This window comes from Dasypus novemcinctus, chromosome X (genome assembly GCF_030445035.2).
Source record: "Dasypus novemcinctus isolate mDasNov1 chromosome X, mDasNov1.1.hap2, whole genome shotgun sequence".
Classification (NCBI taxonomy): domain Eukaryota; kingdom Metazoa; phylum Chordata; class Mammalia; order Cingulata; family Dasypodidae; genus Dasypus; species Dasypus novemcinctus.
In genome coordinates, this window is record NC_080704.1 from 19,129,784 (window position 1) to 19,147,440 (window position 17,657).

A 17,657-nucleotide genomic window follows, 5' to 3' on the forward strand; every position below is an offset into this window, starting at 1 on the left:
TGTGGCAAGAATTACAACCGGAACCAAACTAGTCAGTCTGGGGACCAGATGGCTGCAGAAGGAATCATTCTTCATTAACTTTACCTCAGATAAAGCAAAACATAATTCATATTAAAGCCTCCTGGAACAGAGAGAAATAGATGATCATTAAATATCCCACACTATCAGGCAACTGGGAATGGGGTGTGGTGTGAGTGCTAACTACAGTCCCCCAGAATCTAATGATTTTTTTTTTTTTTAAGGAAACAAGAGGTCTGCACTTAAACTAAACTGACAACATCTGTTTTCTGGTTTTTTCTTCCAAGTCAGCAGTGAAGCCAAAGCAGCAAAAAACTTTAAACATTATCCACTTCTGCCCTCACATGGCCACGAGTGGTACTGCACTCTCTCAGCCAACCCAGGAGTTGCCCTTCCACCTTGCGTTCCTGGGTGGGGATGTTCTGGCCCACCATTCGTATTTGTTGGGAATCCTGCGATATCATTGCTAGAATAGCCCTAAATTAATTCTTTCTCCACACCACAGGGAAAATATCACCCATCACAATATTTTAAGATCTCTCCAAAGCTGAAATGGAAGCAGCAGCCAATTCTGAGATAGGCAAAGTCCTTTTTGTCTTTAAGGAAAACAGTCTCTTATGCAATTTTTTCAAAGAAACTTTGTATTCCTTTAAACCACGGACTTAGATTAGATCGGGTTGTGCTTAGGCGGCCCATGTTAATTCGAAAAAAGCACATCTACTCATCCACAAAAGAGGCACTGAAGATGCTGCAACAGCTTCTACCGGCTCCAAACTAAAAACCAACTTGGGTGGCCCTTCTTTGAAAGCTTAAAACACAAACATAACTGCTGGGCACAACTTAAAATTAATCGACAAGGATCCCAGACTTACAGTGTCCAAGAAGCAAACATTAATATCAGGGTTGGAAAAGAAGGGTTTTTACTGGGGACAAGTTGCTGCGGTCTCTGTCCCCATGAAATTACAAATGAGCTCCTGAGAAGCAAGAGGCAGATCACATTGGCCCTAATATCCCCAGCAGTCGTCGCTGTGGTTCACATATCTTGAGGGCTATATCGTTTGTTAAACTGAACAAGTCAATTCAAGAACAGAATCACTGAAGAAAGGGTAAAAACACAGGACCCTTTGGAACTTTTCCTGTGGTTAAGGTGAATAGTCTTGGGGGAAAGGCTCTTTGTTCACCCACCAAGACGAAGAGGAAGAAAAAAAATCTCCTGGGAAACTTATAAGACGTTCTCAGGTTTAGAAAATTGGTCATTACTTTGGGGCCAGGGACCGATTCTTTTTTCTGGGAAAACAGACACATCTTGGCTCTTCTGGCTTTCTGTTCTTCGAACAGCAAGGTCTAAATCAGAAAAGCAGTGAAAGGACAGAGCAGCGTGGTCTAACAGAAATATAAGGGGAGCTACATATGTAACTTTAAGGTTTTCAGTTGCCACATTGAAAAGACTAAAATCAAATGGGTGAAATTAATTGTAATAATATTTAACCCAAAATAGCCAAAATAGTATCATTTCAACATGTCACCAATGAAAAAACTTACTCGGTATTTTGCATTCCTTTTAAGTCTTTGAAGCCCAGTGTGGGGTTTGTGTGTATGTGTGTGTTTTAAAGGAGGTACCAGGGATTGAACCCAGGACCTCACACATGGGAAGCAGGCACTACACCTGCTCCCCCCAGTGTGTATTTTGAATTTGCAGCACATCTTCAGTTTGGATGGGCTGTGTTGGCGAATGAATCATGTCGCCCACAAAAACCACTGGGGATGTGAACCCATTTGTTAATAGGACTTTTGAAGGCGTTATTAGTAAAGTGGCCAAACTGAATGAGGGAGGCTTTCATCCAATAGAGCCAAAGTCCTAATAAGCAAAGGAAATTGGACATGGAAAGAGAAGCCACAGGAAGCAGCCAGAAGCTGGAAGTCATTGGAACCCAGAAGAAAAAGGAGATGCGGCTGCCTTGGGCATTGCCATATGACAGAAATGCCAAGGACCCTGGATCACCAGCAGCCAGCCCCAGAATCCAAGTCTTTAGGGAGAAAACATCATCTCGTTGACCTCATGATTTTGGACTTGTCCTAGCCTCAAAACCATGAGCCAATAAATTCCCATTATTTAGGCCAACCCACTGTATGGTATTTGTTTTAGCACCTGCGAAACTAATACCACATTTTCAGTGCTCAATAGCCCCATGTGGCTAGCAGCTGCCATACTGGACAACACAGTGCTTTATAATCAATAACCAGCATAAACCAAAGGCATGAGGACTTTTCCTGCCCTCTGCCAGCTTCAATGAAATCAGTTTGGGGTTGAACTTAGAGATAGCGAGACCACTTAATGGCACTTGGACTTGACATTAAGAAGTGTTTTGCCAGAAAGCAGATATCACTCAAGCATTTGAGTACCCACTTATCACATGGGAGGCCTGGGGTTCAGTTCCTAGTGCCTCCTAAAGAAGACGAGCTGATGTGATGAGCTGGTGCAGAAAGCTGACACAACAAGGAGATGCAATGAGAGACACAAGAAGCAGGGAGCGGAGATGGCTTAAGCAATTGGGAAGTCCTGGGTTCAGTTACTGGTGCCTTCTGAAAAGGAGACGATCAGACACAGAGAGCACACAATGAACAGACACAGAGAGCAAACAGTGAGCGCAAACAACAAAGGGAGGGGGGAAAATGAATATAAAATTTTTTAAAGTTTTTTTTCACTGCATAAAAAAAAGGAATGTGTGTGTTGGTCCTTTTTTCCTAATCAAAATAACACATGCACATGGTTAAAAATCAAACTGTACAGAAGAATGTACAATAAAAAGCAAGCATCGCCCACCCCACCCCTTCCCTCTTCCAAGACAGGATTCCCCAAGGCAAACATTTGAACTTCTCAGTTGGCTATTTCTTCTGGTAGCTACCTCCTTACCTCTAAATACCATCCCACTCGACTCTTTCTTGACTTGGCCATTTGAGGCACCCTCTAAAGAATGCAAGGTGACTTCCTGCTCTGACAGATAAGGATTTAATTCTTTTGTCTCCCTGCCCCCTGATCCAGTCACAGTGGCCCAGTCCTCCAGGGTTACTTCCCCAACTTTGAGATACTCACTTCTCAGCTGGTCAAGGACTAACATCTGTTTGTGCCTCATAGTGTAAAATGAGTTTCTGATTTTCCCTTCTTGCCCTTCACCCCTTCCGTAGCCCAAATCCTATTTGCAAAGCTGATGACACATCCAGCCGGTGCCTGCTTTTAAGCCTTCTCTGTCTTGGGGATTGGTTCTAAAACCAACCGAAACTCAAGAAACAAAAGGACATGGAAGTCTCCTTCACTGCGCCCTGGGTTGACACATCCTTTCTCAGATCCCACGGTGTCCTTCCTAGGGCTTTTACCTGCCTTTCTCTTTCCTCACACTATTTGTTTTTATGGATTTTTTTTTTTTGCAAACGATTTGCTGTATTAGACATCAAGTATTTTTTAAAGGAAGCAAGCCTAGTTACACAAGTGTGTCGGGTTTGTAAAACTTCATCAAGCTGTCCATCCATGATAGGTGCCCTTCTCTGCAATTATGTTATGCTCCAATTTTAAAAATTATAAAGGCAGCATTCCTTCTTTCTTTGGGGCAAACTGCAAATGGAGAAACACCGAGGGAGAGAAAATTTGTGTAGCATGCTTACACATTTATATTGTCTACTATTAATAAAATGGATTTCCAGGTATCACACTATCTGCTAACACTGCAACAATGGTAATCATAACCAACAATAATTAATTGAGTACTTCCTAATGCCAAACCCAACCATGTGCTTGACATTATTTCATTTCATCCTCACAACAGCCCTGTCATTATCACCATTCTATAGCTGAGTACATGGAAGCTTTGAGTAGTCATTGACCCAAAGTCACACCAGCATAATAAGAAGGGCTAAGCATTTTTTAGCACTTCCTATGGATGGGACAGCACTTGAAGCACTTCACATGTATTTAATCCCATTGTGCAGATGGGTAAACTGAGGCACAGAGACGTTCAGGAAACTTGCCTAAGGTCACCTAGTCAGTGACACTCAAGCCACCTGGTTCCAGACCCTCAACCACAGAGCTACCCACCACTCGAGGATCAGGGCAGAAAAGTGAACCCTGAAGTCTGACTCGAGGAACAAACCCATTCAAGCTTCTGCTCTCCCGCCTGGCAGTTAGGCAAACTGCCTTGCAGCTGAGGAGGGCCTGGAGATTAACCGCCTCCTGCGCACGGTCAGAAAGAGAGGAAGCTGAGGCCAGGGGCCAGGAGGCGGACTTACATGCCAAGTTCTGTCTTAAACCAATCCCAAATCCCCTCCACCCCCGGAACTCCTTCACTCCATCTCTCTGGACTTCCCGACCACTTTGCAAATCCTGCTCCGACAGCACTTACGACGCCGCCCTGGGTTGTTTGAGTACAGTGCTCCTCGCCAGCTCCCAGGGGGCGAGAGCACGGTCCCTCCCAGGCCCTGGCACCGAGGAGGCCCTTACCTTAATTAACACTGACCTGGGGGAAGCGGACTTGGCCCAGTGGTTAGGGCGTCCGTCTACCACATGGGAGGTCCGCGGTTCAAACCCCGGGCCTCCTTGACCCGTGTGGAGCTGACCCATGCGCAGTGCTGATGCGCGCAAGGAGTGCCGGGCCACGCGTAGGGGAGTCCCATGCACAAGGAGTGCGCCCCGTAAGGAGAGCCGCCCAGCGTGAAAGAAAGTGCAGCCTGCCCAGGAATGGCGCCACACACATGGAGAGCTGACACAGCAAAATGACGCAACAAAAAGAGACATGGATTCCCGTGCCGCTGATAAGGATAGAAGTGGTCACAGAAGAACACACAGCGAATGGACACAGAGAGCAGACAATGGGGGGTGGGGGGAGAGAGAAATAAATTAATTAATTTTTTAAAAAAAGAACACTGACCTGGGGTGACTGGCCTGTGCCCGCCCCCATGGCTCTCCCATGGTCAACTGTGGGGTGGCCAGCTCACCTGCTCGTGACCCCCCCCCTCCCCCAGCACAGTGGCTGCCCCCACATGGGCCCACCCCTTCGCAGGGGCTGACTGCCAGTCAGGTCAACTGAGGAACGCAGCAGGGTCCCCGGTCATCAAGGGAAGCCGCAGGCTTGCCTCAATCACGCATATCTGGGGCTCTTCCTGGTGGCCGTCCACAGGCACCACGGCTTGATTCAGCACCCACTCTTGGACGGCGTCGGTGATGTGAGGGACGACTGCGGAGAGAAGGAAGAATTAACCCAAAGGCGGCTCTCGGGCTCCTGAGGAAGGATCAGGGTCTTTCCCAAAGAGCCCTAAAGCAAATCAGACACACCGTGGGCTCTGGCTCCCTGGGGCTCAAGGGTTCTCAGGCAGTGGGGGGCTAGCAGTTGAAATGGGAGGCCCTTCGGAAGCAGCTCCCCCCTCTTCTCCAGAAATCCACCCCTCGAGGAGAGCAAGATCCAGAACCCAGAAGGGCCACCTCTGCTGACACTAGAAAACACCAGGGGGAAGCGGATGTGGCTGAAGCAATTGGGCTCCTGTCTACCATATGGGAGCTCCAGGGTTCGATGCCCAGGGCCTCCTGGTGAGGGCCAGCTGGCCCACGTGGCAAGCAGGCTCACGCGGGAATGCTGCTCCATGCAGGCATGCCGCCCTGCATGGGAGTGCCGCCCAGCGCGGGAAAGTCGCCCCACACAGGAGTGCCAGCCAACGCGGAGAGCTGGCGCGACAAGATGACGCAACAAGAGACACAGGAGAGAAAATGAGAAGACATAGCAGAACAGGGAGCTGAGGTGGCGCAAGAGAATGATCGCCTCTCTCCCACTCTGGAAGGTCCCAGGATTGGTTCCCAGAGCTGCCTAATGAGAATACAAGCAGACACAGAAGAACACACAGCAAACCGACACAGAGAGCAGACAATGGGGGGAACGGGGGCAATAAAATAAATCTTTAAAAAAGAAAGAAAAGAAAACACCTGGGAGGACACCTGGAAGCACACTCGGAAGGAGTGGGCTGCTGGGAGGACCCAGGGCTCAGCTTCAGGTGGAGGAGACAGTGGCCCCGCAGGCCCTGGACACAGCCATCCTTGCACTGAGCTCTGCGGACAGAGAGCACATCTGGGGGGAGCCACAGGCGAGGGTGGCCCATGAGACCAACAGGGATGCGGCCCAGGCCTCCTAACTTGATGCCCTAAGTCGACAGACTGGCCTCCAGGAGCCTGAGGGCAAAGGAGCACCCTCCTCACCGCTCCACCTCCCACTTGCCTGGCGGGGTATCAAGGGAGGGGGGCAGGGAGGAGGGTGTCCTCTCCGATCCAATTTGGAACAGCCCACTGCGCATGCCCTGCCCAGCCCCTTTCTGAGAGGGTGGGGTCTGCAAGGCTCTGCCTCCCCGAGGGCCACCCTGCCATCAGCAGCCAGGGCCCTGCTCTGGGCCCTTTGTCCTCTTCCTCATGGTTGGTGGGAAGGCAGCAACTCTCCCTCCGGAGTTTCTTCCCAAGACCTACACTTGCGGGAAACAACTAGAAAGCACCACCGCAGTGACAGATCTTCAGCCACACCATTCTGTGTCAGCAGTACCAGAGCTGATCTTTTGATCTCCATCTGTCACGCTCCTATGACTGCTTGTCAGTGGCTTTTAACTTGAAAGTGATTGAAAGGGGATGGGGAATTAGCACCTTCATTCCACTATATAGGCTGAATACGAGGCTTCCGAGGGTGCCAGGGAGATTGCTTCTAAGACAAAAGAGAATCCCCAAAAGGGTGGTGGAAAAAGTGTCAAGAATCAGCAGACCATGCTGCTCATGTGCCAGTTCAATCCCCAGTCTCTCCCCAACACTGTCCTTCAGAGAGGATCAAGAATCATGGATGCAGGGAAGCAGATTTGGCTCAACAGATAGAGCACCTGCCTACTATATGGGAGGTCCAGGGTTCAAACCCTGGGCCTCCTGACCGGTGTGGTAAGCTGGCCCATGCACAGTGCTGATGCGTGCAAGAAGTGCCCTGCCATGCAGGGGTGTCTCCATGTAGGGGAGCCCCACGTGCAAGGAGTGCATCCCTGGAAGGAGAACCGCCCCACGTAAAAAAAGCACAGCCTGCCCAAGAGTGGCGCTGCACACACAGAGAGCTGATGCAGCAAGATGACACAACAAAAAGAGACAAAGTCCCAGTGCCGCTGACAAGAATGCAAGTGGACACAGAACACACAATGAATGGACACGGGGGGGGGGGGGGAGAGATAAATAAAAAATAAATAAATATTTTAAAAAAAAAGAATCATGGATGCAAAGATGCAATCAAAAGGGAGAAAAAGAATGTGTTGAATAAAAGACAAAAAACAAACGCCCAAAAAAGTTCCAAAAATCTCTGCACCCCAAACAGATTAAAAATGTGAAAATATGGTTCCTTGCGGATATTCTAAACTGAAAAGCAAAAAGGGCGGAGAAAGGGAGAGAGACAGACACATATGTGGACTAAGGGCAGGGGGAGTGGGATGAAGTAATAGAGAGAAAAGACCCTAGTGAAAATACAATCAAAGACATGGAGGAGGAGCTTGATATTTTTTAGGAAAATGAAAAGAATGCACGGATTTTTAAATGACTAGAACTTAAAGAGGGCAGAGACCACATCATTTTCACCTCTATTTTGAGCAGGAGGCACCTGCTAGGGCATAGGGCTCCCTAAATAAATATTTCTGGAACATACTACCTTGTACTGTTTTCCCCAGGTAATCGCCACGCCTCTCTTTATTGATCACATGCTGATATATCTTCCCAGTGGTGATGTTGTTGTCCTTATAAAGATTAATGTCCAAGAACCTTTCATAGTTTCCAAGGTCTAAATCAACTTCCCCACCATCATTTAAGACAAACACTTCACCTAAAATAAAAAGGCAATGTAAAAACAAAAAACACACTTGTAACAGATTATATTTCGAAGATGGACACATTTTAGTAGAGAGCTATAAGAGACATTCCTAAGCCATTTTATCACCATCTCCTTATTCTGATGGGGAAATTTCACAATTCTGTCCATGAAAACGCATCAAGGAAAAATTCAGGTATTCTATGATATCTTTCAAGCGCTTACTGAGATTAAGGACTTTAAAACAGTAATTTTAAAAACAAACAGCAATTTACTTCCAGAGTATTCTGGACTCTGAAATTGACAGAAGAAAGCTTTACTTGATTCCCACCGTGGTTAAAGCCACAACTGAAGAGACAGATGACAAAGCAGGACCGCAGCTAGCCCAAGAGGCAACGTGGCAAAATGAGGCCAAAAAAGACAGTGCATGCGAGAAGCAACCTGCACAACTCCACTGTGAAAAAAAGAATATAGGTGTAGGCCTCCCTGTGGCAGGCGCACCCGTGTGGGTATGAAAGTCTCTGGGTCTCCTTGAGGGCACTGAGTTGGAGGCAGAAGTTCTCAAGCCACCCTGCAAGAACTAAACCTCTTCCTAATTAAGGACATCCTGTCCTTCACTCCCTATTGCTAGATGTTCACAGCGAAATGAAAAAACCGATCAAAACAGCCAACAGCTGGGACTCCTCTCCCAACATTAGCAAAGGGGCGGAATAATTAATGGTTTAAAAGGCAAGTGCCAAAGCCAAACCCCCCAGTTCTTGCCTTCTTCCCCCTGCCGGGATCAGCGCGTAAGTAAACCTGCGCATTTGGAAAATGTAACGGGGAATTGTAGTCTGTAAATCAGCCCTCTTTATCCCTGTTCAGCCCCTTCCTCCTCTCTACCTGGGACCCATCATCGTTATTCTCGCCCATTTCTCTTCCCTCCCTTCCTTCACAAATTACTGGCCTAACTAAAAAAAAAAAAAAAAAAAAAGGCTGGGAATGGATGTAGCTTGAGTGGTTGAGTGCCTGCTTCCCACATAGGAGATCCCAGGTTCAATCCCCAGCCCCAGTACCTAAAAAAAAAAAAAAAAAAAAGCTGGCTGGCTTACATATCTACCTGATCGGAAGGTTTTTATTTGTATCTCCCTTATAACATACATAACATGGTCTGGAAGATCTCTAATCTTAAGAGCAGAAGAGGGGAAGCAGACATAGCTCAATCGGTAGAGCATCCGTCTACCACATGGGAGGCCCAAGGTTCAAACCCCGGGCCTCCTTGACCCGTGTGGAGCTGGCCCATGCGCAGTGCTGATGCGCACACGGAGTGCCATGCCACGCAGGGGTGTCCCCCGTGTAGGGGAGCCCCATGTGCAAAGAATGCACCCCTCAAGTATGAAAAAAGTGCATCCTGCCCAGGAGTGGCACCGCACACACGGAGAGCTGACACAGCAAGATGATGCAACAAAAAGAGAAGCAGTTTCCCACTGCTGCTGGATAATGCAAGTGGACACAGAAGAACACACAGCAAATAGACACAAAAAGCAGACAACGGGGGGTGGGGGGAAGGGGAGAGAAATAAATAAAAAATCTAAAAAAAAAATTAAGAGAAGGGCAAATTGATGAAACTGCAATATTTTTGCTTCCCAAATTCTATTTCCAAATCAAATTCCACTTTTGTCATGCTAATCAGGAATAAGCAATCTATGGAAAGTTCTTTTTACTTTGATCATCTTAACTTCTGACACACTTTTTTTTTATTCTGAGTGGAGACAGGGGACTCTGAAATTTCTTAAGTTAATTCAGACCATATCTAGTTTGGCAATACTCCAGGAATAAGGCACAGAGCCTCAAATTTTAAATTCCAACATGAACCATAATGTTCTAGCAACACTATGTTCCTAGAACAGAGGTATACATTACAAATGGCAAGACTTTAAAAACAAGGTTTTTTAGATTTAATGTAATTGCAATAAAAATTCTAACAGATTTTTTGTTTTAATTTGATGACAACTTGGAAGAAAAAGAGGTGAGACCACCAAAACAAAAACCGAACAAAGTGAATTTTGAATTAAAAAATAAAAGCCCTTAGATAGAATAATAGTGAATAAAGGAAGACTGAAATATAGTGTGTGTAAGCATAAACACACTTATAAAAATAAACATATATATATACAAACACATGTGGTATAAGATAACAAATCAGCAAAACCAAAATATCCAAAAGTTCCTATTGCATAAAAGAATTTAATATATGGCTTTTAAAAAAAAAGACACAAAGGTATCATCACAAATCAAAATAGGTAAAATACTCACAAATGTGTAGGACCTATATGAAGAAAACTTAAAAACCTTACTTGAGAGACATTAAAGAAGGTATGAATAAAATGAAGGCTATTTAGAAAGTTCCTGAATGGGCCAGTCAATAATTTTCAGTGTTTAATTCTTCCCCAAAGCCATTCTTAAATTTAAAGCAATTTCTGTCAAAATCCCAATGGGATTTCTTGTAAAACTTAACTAAATGAATCTTCAATTAATTATGAAAACAAAGAACATTTTGGGGTTAAAAATAAATAAACTTAATAAATCAATAGGAAAAGGAATAATGAGGAGAGTCCTGCTCTACCTGATAATAAAAAACTTCAGCTATTAAAATGGTAGGCATGGACAAAAAGAGAGCAACAAGATGGAACAGAGTACAAAAACAGACCCAAGGTTATACAGAAATTAAGCATATAAAAATAAAGGGCAGTATTCGAGTAGGTGGGGAAAGGATGAAATTCTTGATAAACTCCACTAGGAGTAGCTGGTTAATCATTAAGAAAAAAAGGTTGTGTCATCTATAACTCCCATCAAATTAAATTCCAAATGTGATAACAAGGCTAAAGGAAAAGCAAATAAAGCTATAAAAGTGCAAGAAGAAACCATAAATGAATATTTAAATATTCCTGGGTTGGAGAAACCTAAAGGGGACATCCAAGGCCGAAACCACAGAGGAAAAAGAGTTGATCTGTTTAACTACACAAATGGTAAACTGAAATTTATCAGCATCTAACAGAGTTAAAGTTAAGACAAATTTCAAACAGGGTAAAAGTAGACACGTGATAAATGTAGGTTAGCACCCTTTACATAAAGTATTCTTTAAAATCAAATGGAAAAATAAATACAAAAGAAAAATCAGCATACCACATCACATTAGTCAACTTTGCTATATAACAAATGACCCCAAAATCTCAGTGACTCCCAAAACATGTATTTATTTCTCTCTTAGGTTACGTGGGAGCTGTGGGTCATTTGTGAGTCTACTCTTTCTGTCTTCTTATCCCAGAACCCCGGCTGAACAAGAAATCCCTACATCAGGCAGGCTCTTCTGAGGTCAGAGAGCAGAAGCACAAGAAAGACTCAGTCAAACCATGCAGGTGCATTTAAAGTTTCTGCTTCAACATGACATGTCAAATTCGCTAATATGTTATAGGACAAAACAAATCGCAGGGCCAAATGGAGTGATCAGCAGTCCGAGTCTGCCCCGGACTAAGGGGACTCCCGGATATGGTATTTTTTCAAGGTCCATCATCAATGGGGCAGGGAAATTTACTCCACAGAAGGAGGCTGGGTGAAGTTTTCTAACAGAAATACAATCTACCACAGACGTGAATGAGTCATTCAAAAACAAAATAAAAATCAAAGAAATCTAAACACTTTTTTTGGTGTTTTATTCCGAAGGTACTAAAGTTTTTTTAAAATTCTATGCAGCTAGTTTGTAACAAACATTTCACATCAATTCAAAGAGTTGGTGGAGGGGTGATGTATGAGACCCCTGTGTGATGTTATGTGTGTTTATTTTGTAAGTTCGCAATTTTTACTATACACTTATTATGTGTGTTCATGTATGAATGATATACTTCAATAAAAAATTTTTAAATTTTTGAAAAAAATTATATGCAGCAAGGGGTTAAAGAAACAGGCCTTCTTACACACTGTTAAAGAAGATATAAACTGGTGCGGATCCACAATCCTTAACAGAAAACCCTGGTAGACAGATGGAATTTTTCAGATGGATAGAATATTTTCCATACATAAGAAAACACCCCCAAAGCACTCCATAACCAAACACATTAATGTTTCCCAGTAGAATAAAGACTATAAATCACCACAAACATATTAAGAATCTTCAATTTTCAGAACGTGTTGGATTTCAGAGCTTTAGATGAGGAAATACAGACTGAAAAATCTTCGGCAATTTCATTACATATTGAACCCTTAAAAATATGCACGTAGGGATTTGTGTTTAAAAAAATAAATCAAAGATTTCGTCACAGTGTCATTTATAATATCAATAAGTCGGCAATTATTTCTTATAATTAATAAAGTTCATGCGGCCCTTAAAAGTAGAGTATATTAATATGTCCACAGTATATTATTAAGTTCAAAAATTAGATTGAAAAATAGTATAAATGCATCATTTAAAATTCAAAAGTGAGCAAAACTAATCTATGGTGGTCGGGGGCAGGTTAGCCATTACCCTTGGGGTTGGGGATGAGCTAAATCCAACAGGGTCCAAATAGGGTTTCTGAGATACCTAGAAAGTTCTGTTCTCAATGTGGGGGCTGGTTCCACAGTTTAAGCAGCTTTACACTTACGGCATATGCACATTCCTGCTTGCATGTGAAAAAGTTAAAAAAATAGTACGTAAAGGTTAATGCCACTTATTAAATCACTAGTACAGAAATCCAAATGTCAACATTAATAAGAGTTACTTCAGGCAGTGGAAAATGATTTTTTATTTTCTTCATGCTGTTTTGTATCGTCTGAATTTTTCTCCAGACGAGGAAATGTTGAGAGAAATATATTAGCTTGGTGATAAAATAAAAGACAATCTGCACTGGAAAAGGTAGGATGAAAATGCTATTCTCACACACCGTTTTCCAAAAGGGCTGAAAACGTGGGGTGTCAGCAGCAATCTGAAAAAAGTCTCAACGTCCACAGGCACCTTCACAGATTCTTAACTATGGCCCAGCAGTGCTACTCCTGGACCCCCAAAAGAGGTTACCCCAATACAAGAAAGAACTGCAGTTTCACCTAGTGCTTTAGAAAGGGAGGGGAACGGATTCTCTCCCCTACCGTGCTCGTAAGGTGAGAAAGTGCCCGCGTCGATATTAATATAAGGGTCGATTTTGATGGCAGTCACTCGGAGTCCACATGATTTTAGAATTGTCCCAATGCTGCTGGCAATGATCCCTTTCCCGATGCCCGAGATGACCCCGCCGGTGACTAGGATGTACTTCATTGAAGAAGAGGGGCTGGGTACCAGACCCAGGTACAAGCTGAAAGGCAAGAGTAAAGCAGAGAGCGTGTTAAACCAGAATTTAAGAGCACACATTTTCCTAGATAAATACTCTACTCGAGACATTTGAAACAGTCTGCTAGGCTTTTCGTTTTTGTTGAGAGGTAGAAAGAAATGCTTTCTGCAGGTAAAGTGGCTGGCTTTACTGTCCCAACTTTCCAAGTGCCCCGAGTCTCATCTTATGACAAAACAGCAGCAGCAGCACCCAGATGCCTCTGGGATTCCGAGGCATGATGTAACACTGGCAGCTTTAAGCACTGCAATCAGATAGCTCTGTACAAGCTGTACCTGGGCAAGTTACTGATCCTTTCAAGGCCTGTTTCTTCATCCGTAAATTGGAAGACAAATATCAATCTCCTATGTGGTTGTGAGAATTAAATGAACTAAGGGAGAGACCAGGCAGGAGTCAGCACACTATGGCCCATGGGCCAAATCTGACCCACCGTCTATTTTTGTGCGGTCCCCAAGCTAGGAATATTTAAAATATTTTTAAAAGATTGAAGAAAAAAAATCAAAAGAATATTTCAACATGGGTGAACCTGAGGACATTATGTTGAGCAAAGCAAGCCAGACACAAAAGGACAAATAGTGTATGACTGCGTTACTATGAACCAAATGCATTGTGTAACATGTTGTATGATTTTTTTAAATTTTTATATGTATCCAGTGCATTTGAGAAATATATGCTTTTATTCAACCGTATTTTCTTTTTATTTTTTAATTACTGTTTACATTTTCAGTTATTAAATGTACAAAATAAAGTTAAACAAAAAAAAGAATATTTCATGACACATGAAAATTGAATGAAATTCCCATTTCAGTCTCCAAAAACAGTTTTATGGGCATACAGCCATGCCTCTTTGTGTCCATATATTGTTAAAGCTGCTTTCATGCCACAACAGCAGTGTTGAGTAGGTGCGACAGAGCCTGTCTGATCCGCAAAGACGGAGACATTTATAGAACAGATTTGCTGACCCCTGGCATACAGAGTGGCAGATAGTAAGACATTAATACAAGTTAGCTATTAATGTCACTATTCATAATAATAAATGTATCCTACTTAACTAAGGGTGCTGAACCTTGAATTTTTTTTCATTGCCCCTCTGTTTTACCATTCAAGAATATCTGAGCAGAAAAGAAAAAAAAAGCAGCAAGCCATGTCATAAGGAAATTTTACTTTCTTTTTTCTGCTGCTGTCGGATTCAAGCCTTTTTGTTGCAGAGGCAGATGGGAAGCCCAAAAATGGCTTGGTTTTGTTTACTTTCAGCACAATTGTGTGTGCAGGCGCCTGCCCTTCTTGCCCTTTCGCCATGCTGACGGAAGTCATTCTTCAAATTATGATTTGTGTCTTCATGGCAAGCAAAGGGGCAACTAAGACCGGTATTATAAAATTACAACTGAAACTAAAAAGATTAACTTACAAAAGCTAGGAACTATAAATCCCACTTTCTATTGTAATTCATAAATTTAAAAAAACAACAACAACGTGGAAATAAAGCACAAATGCCATCAGGCAGGAATGATTTCCAACTCCCCACGCATCTGCGCTCCACGGCGGAATGCCCATTCGATTTTGTCATTTCCTCGGCTTCCCATGCGAAATGACTTCCCTGAGCCCTGGGCCTGCCTTTCTCTACAGAATACAGATGATCACATCCAATGCTATGGCTCCTCTCCACTGGCCACCACTAGGGCGTTTGCATTCTTTTCGCAACTGTCCTGTAAGTTTGACATTATTTCAAAATAAAAAGTTGTGCTGCAGGGACAGTTACCGGACATTGTATGTCCTCCCATGGCCCACTGGGTGGACTGGGGGAGAGTGTGGGCTATGATGTGGACCACTGACCATGAGGTGCAGCGATGCCCAGAGATGTACTCACCAAATGCAATGAATGTCTCATGATGATGGAGGAGGTTGTGGTTATGGGGGGAGGAGTGGGGTGAGGGGGGTGGGAGGTATATGGGGACCTCATATTTTTTTAATGTAACCTTAAAAAAATAAAGACAAAAAAATAAAAATTTAAAAAATAAGTTGTTTCTAAAAAGTCTATGCATATAAGAAATAAGTATCTAAGAAAATGTTTGTTACATGAAAAAGTATGACACAAATTGAAGATATTATCTTTAACTATGCTGTTGTTTCGTTTTTTAACTAAGCCTGGTTAAAATACACCAAAATGTTAAAATTTAATATACCTAGGTGGTGGGGTTGCAGGCAATTATTTTCTGTATTTTCAAAAACACAGGCTACTTTTTTAAAGCTCTTTAGATATTTTTGCAGGTACTTCCTGAAAATGAAACTATCACCAAGTGGACACGTAATCCTTTCTACCTCTTATAAGCAAGCAAATTTGAAATCAAGTTTAACAACCACAGGAAAAGCAGGCTGTTTTAACAGATCCCTTCCTTGAAAACGGGATGGTTTCCCTTGGGAAGTCTGAAGTTTTAAATTTGCTTTTACATGCAGTGGGCAGAACCAATTGCTTGGAAAAAGGGCGAGCAGAACTGCACAATCCAATAAAATATTATGCGACCCACAACTGTAATTTTAAGTTTTCTAGTGGCCACATTAAAAAAGTAAAAAGAAGCAGGTGGGGTTCCTTTGAATAACATATTTTATTTAACCAAAATATTCAAAATGTTATTTCCACATGTAATCAACGCAAAAATTACTGAGATCGTTTACATTTTTTCTTACGAAGTCTTGGAAATTAGGTGCGCATACTTCCAGGACATTTCAATTCGAACTGGCCACATTTCCAGGGCTCAAGGGTCACCTGTGGCGAGTGGCAGTCACACTGGACAGGCTCAGGCCTGGAGCAACTAAATGCCTCAAAAGCACCAAGCGACACTTTCTCAAGGATGACCATCTGGAAAGCACCTTTCAAGCAGACCCGGAAAAGTACTCACTGAATGATCCCATTTTTACCAAGTTCTAAGACAGGCAACGCTAAGCCAGAAAAGAAATCAGAACAGGGGCCAAGAGGGATTGACTGAGAAGGGGCCCGAGGGAGCTCATCGGGGTGACGGAAATGTTCTACCGCTACCGTTGGGGAAATGATTTACGGCTTCGTGACACCGGGGTAAAATTTTGTCGAATCTCACTGATCTGCACACTTAAGATTGGTGCATTTTTACTGCATGTAGACGATGCACCATTTTTCTTTCCAAAAATGTTCGCAACACCACCACAAAGGTATTCTGCCACCAAGCCCGACGCGCCGGCCCCAGATGGAGGGGGGAGCTGCGAGGGGCGCGCGGGCGCCGAGCAAAGGGCCTGGGGCGCGGCCCGGGGGCCGCAGCGCTCCCGCCCCGGGCCGCAGGCCGCCGAAGGGCGGGCTCGGACGGGCGCGGGCGAGGCCGGTGCCCGAGGTCGCCGAGGCGCGGACGCCAGGCCCGGCTGCAGGCCGGACACTCGGGACTCAGCGCGGGGCGCCCTCGGGGAGGGGGATCGAGGCGCCCGAGCGCGCGGCGGAGCTGGGGGGCGCGGGGAGCGCGGGCGCCGCGGTCCTGGGCTCCGGGGGCGGCCCGGGGGTGCGGGCAAGGCCCCGGCGGGGGGGGGGTTACCTGCGCGGTGCTGGCGGCGCCCGGGCGGGTGGCGACGGCGGGCTCCGCCCCGCGGCCTGCCCGAGGCTCACCTGCCGGCCCGGGGCGGGGGGGGGCTCGAGGGTGGCCCAAGTGCCCCCCCGGGTCCCTCCCTTCGCGCCCGCCGCGCCGCCGCTGACTCCCGCGGGTGAGTTTGGGCCTGGCCGCCGGCTGGGTGCCGTGGGCTAGCCTCGGCGCCGAAACCGCGGCCCCCGCCGCCCCCGCCAGGCCCCTCGGGCCCCGGGCTGCGCCGCCCTCGCCGTGGCTCGCTCGGCACGGGCGCTGCGGGGCCGCGGGGCGCCTCCCCGGCGAGCCCCAACCCCGGGGCGAGCCCTGCGCCTGGCCGGGGCGGGGGGGGGGGGGGGAGTGTCCGCCCGTCCTCGCCGTTCCTCACCGTGGTGGAGAGCTGAGCTCTGTCCCAAACGTTCCTGGATCCCCTCCTGCGGGAGCGCTCGGGGGAGGACGGAAAGAAACCGGGGTCCCCGCCCTCTGCGGGGCTCCCTACGGACGGGTGGGAGATCCCGCAGATCTTTTGAGAACGAATAAAGGTCAGGAAAAAGACAGTGGCGTGGCAAAGAGAAGCTGCTGGGGGGCGGGGGGGGGGGGAGTTGTGTTGAGAACAATTAGGGTGTCACAAAGGGACTTGCCAAGGGCCCTCGGAGGCTGCCTGGTGCTGGACACAGGAGGTTATTAAGGCAAAGGGCAGGACTTAACCAACCACGGAAGGACAGAGCATCTAACCGTTGGAGCCTCTTGCCAGGAAATAGCTCCCTTACAAAGGTTTGTGGGGCGTTTTTGGTTTTTTTGCTGTTGTTTCATTTCCGTTGTTACCTTCATTTTACAAATAAGGGAAATTGGCCTGAAACCAGGTAAGTAAC

General features: G+C 45.5%; 1 protein-coding gene across 6 annotated transcripts in view; it reads right to left on the reverse strand.

Moving 5' to 3' along the window:
• The window catches only part of CTPS2 (CTP synthase 2), a 123,089-nt gene extending 105,763 nt beyond the window's left edge, over positions 1 to 17,326 (reverse strand). For 3 of the 6 annotated variants that reach the window (XM_071213243.1, XM_058291335.2, XM_058291332.2), the window contains exons 1-4: positions 17,174 to 17,326; positions 12,972 to 13,174; positions 7,716 to 7,886; positions 5,143 to 5,243 (exon numbers count right to left, since the gene is read on the reverse strand). In XM_071213243.1, the coding sequence (XP_071069344.1) occupies positions 5,143 to 5,243; positions 7,716 to 7,886; positions 12,972 to 13,137 (438 nt within the window). In that variant the 5' untranslated portion in view covers positions 13,138 to 13,174; positions 17,174 to 17,326. Of the gene's footprint in view, positions 1 to 5,142; positions 5,244 to 7,715; positions 7,887 to 12,971; positions 13,175 to 16,761; positions 16,847 to 17,173 lie in introns of those variants that run through there. The other 3 variants (XM_071213242.1, XM_058291330.2, XM_058291333.2) reach the window with 1 other exon arrangement.
• Positions 17,327 to 17,657: the final 331 nt, after the last annotated feature.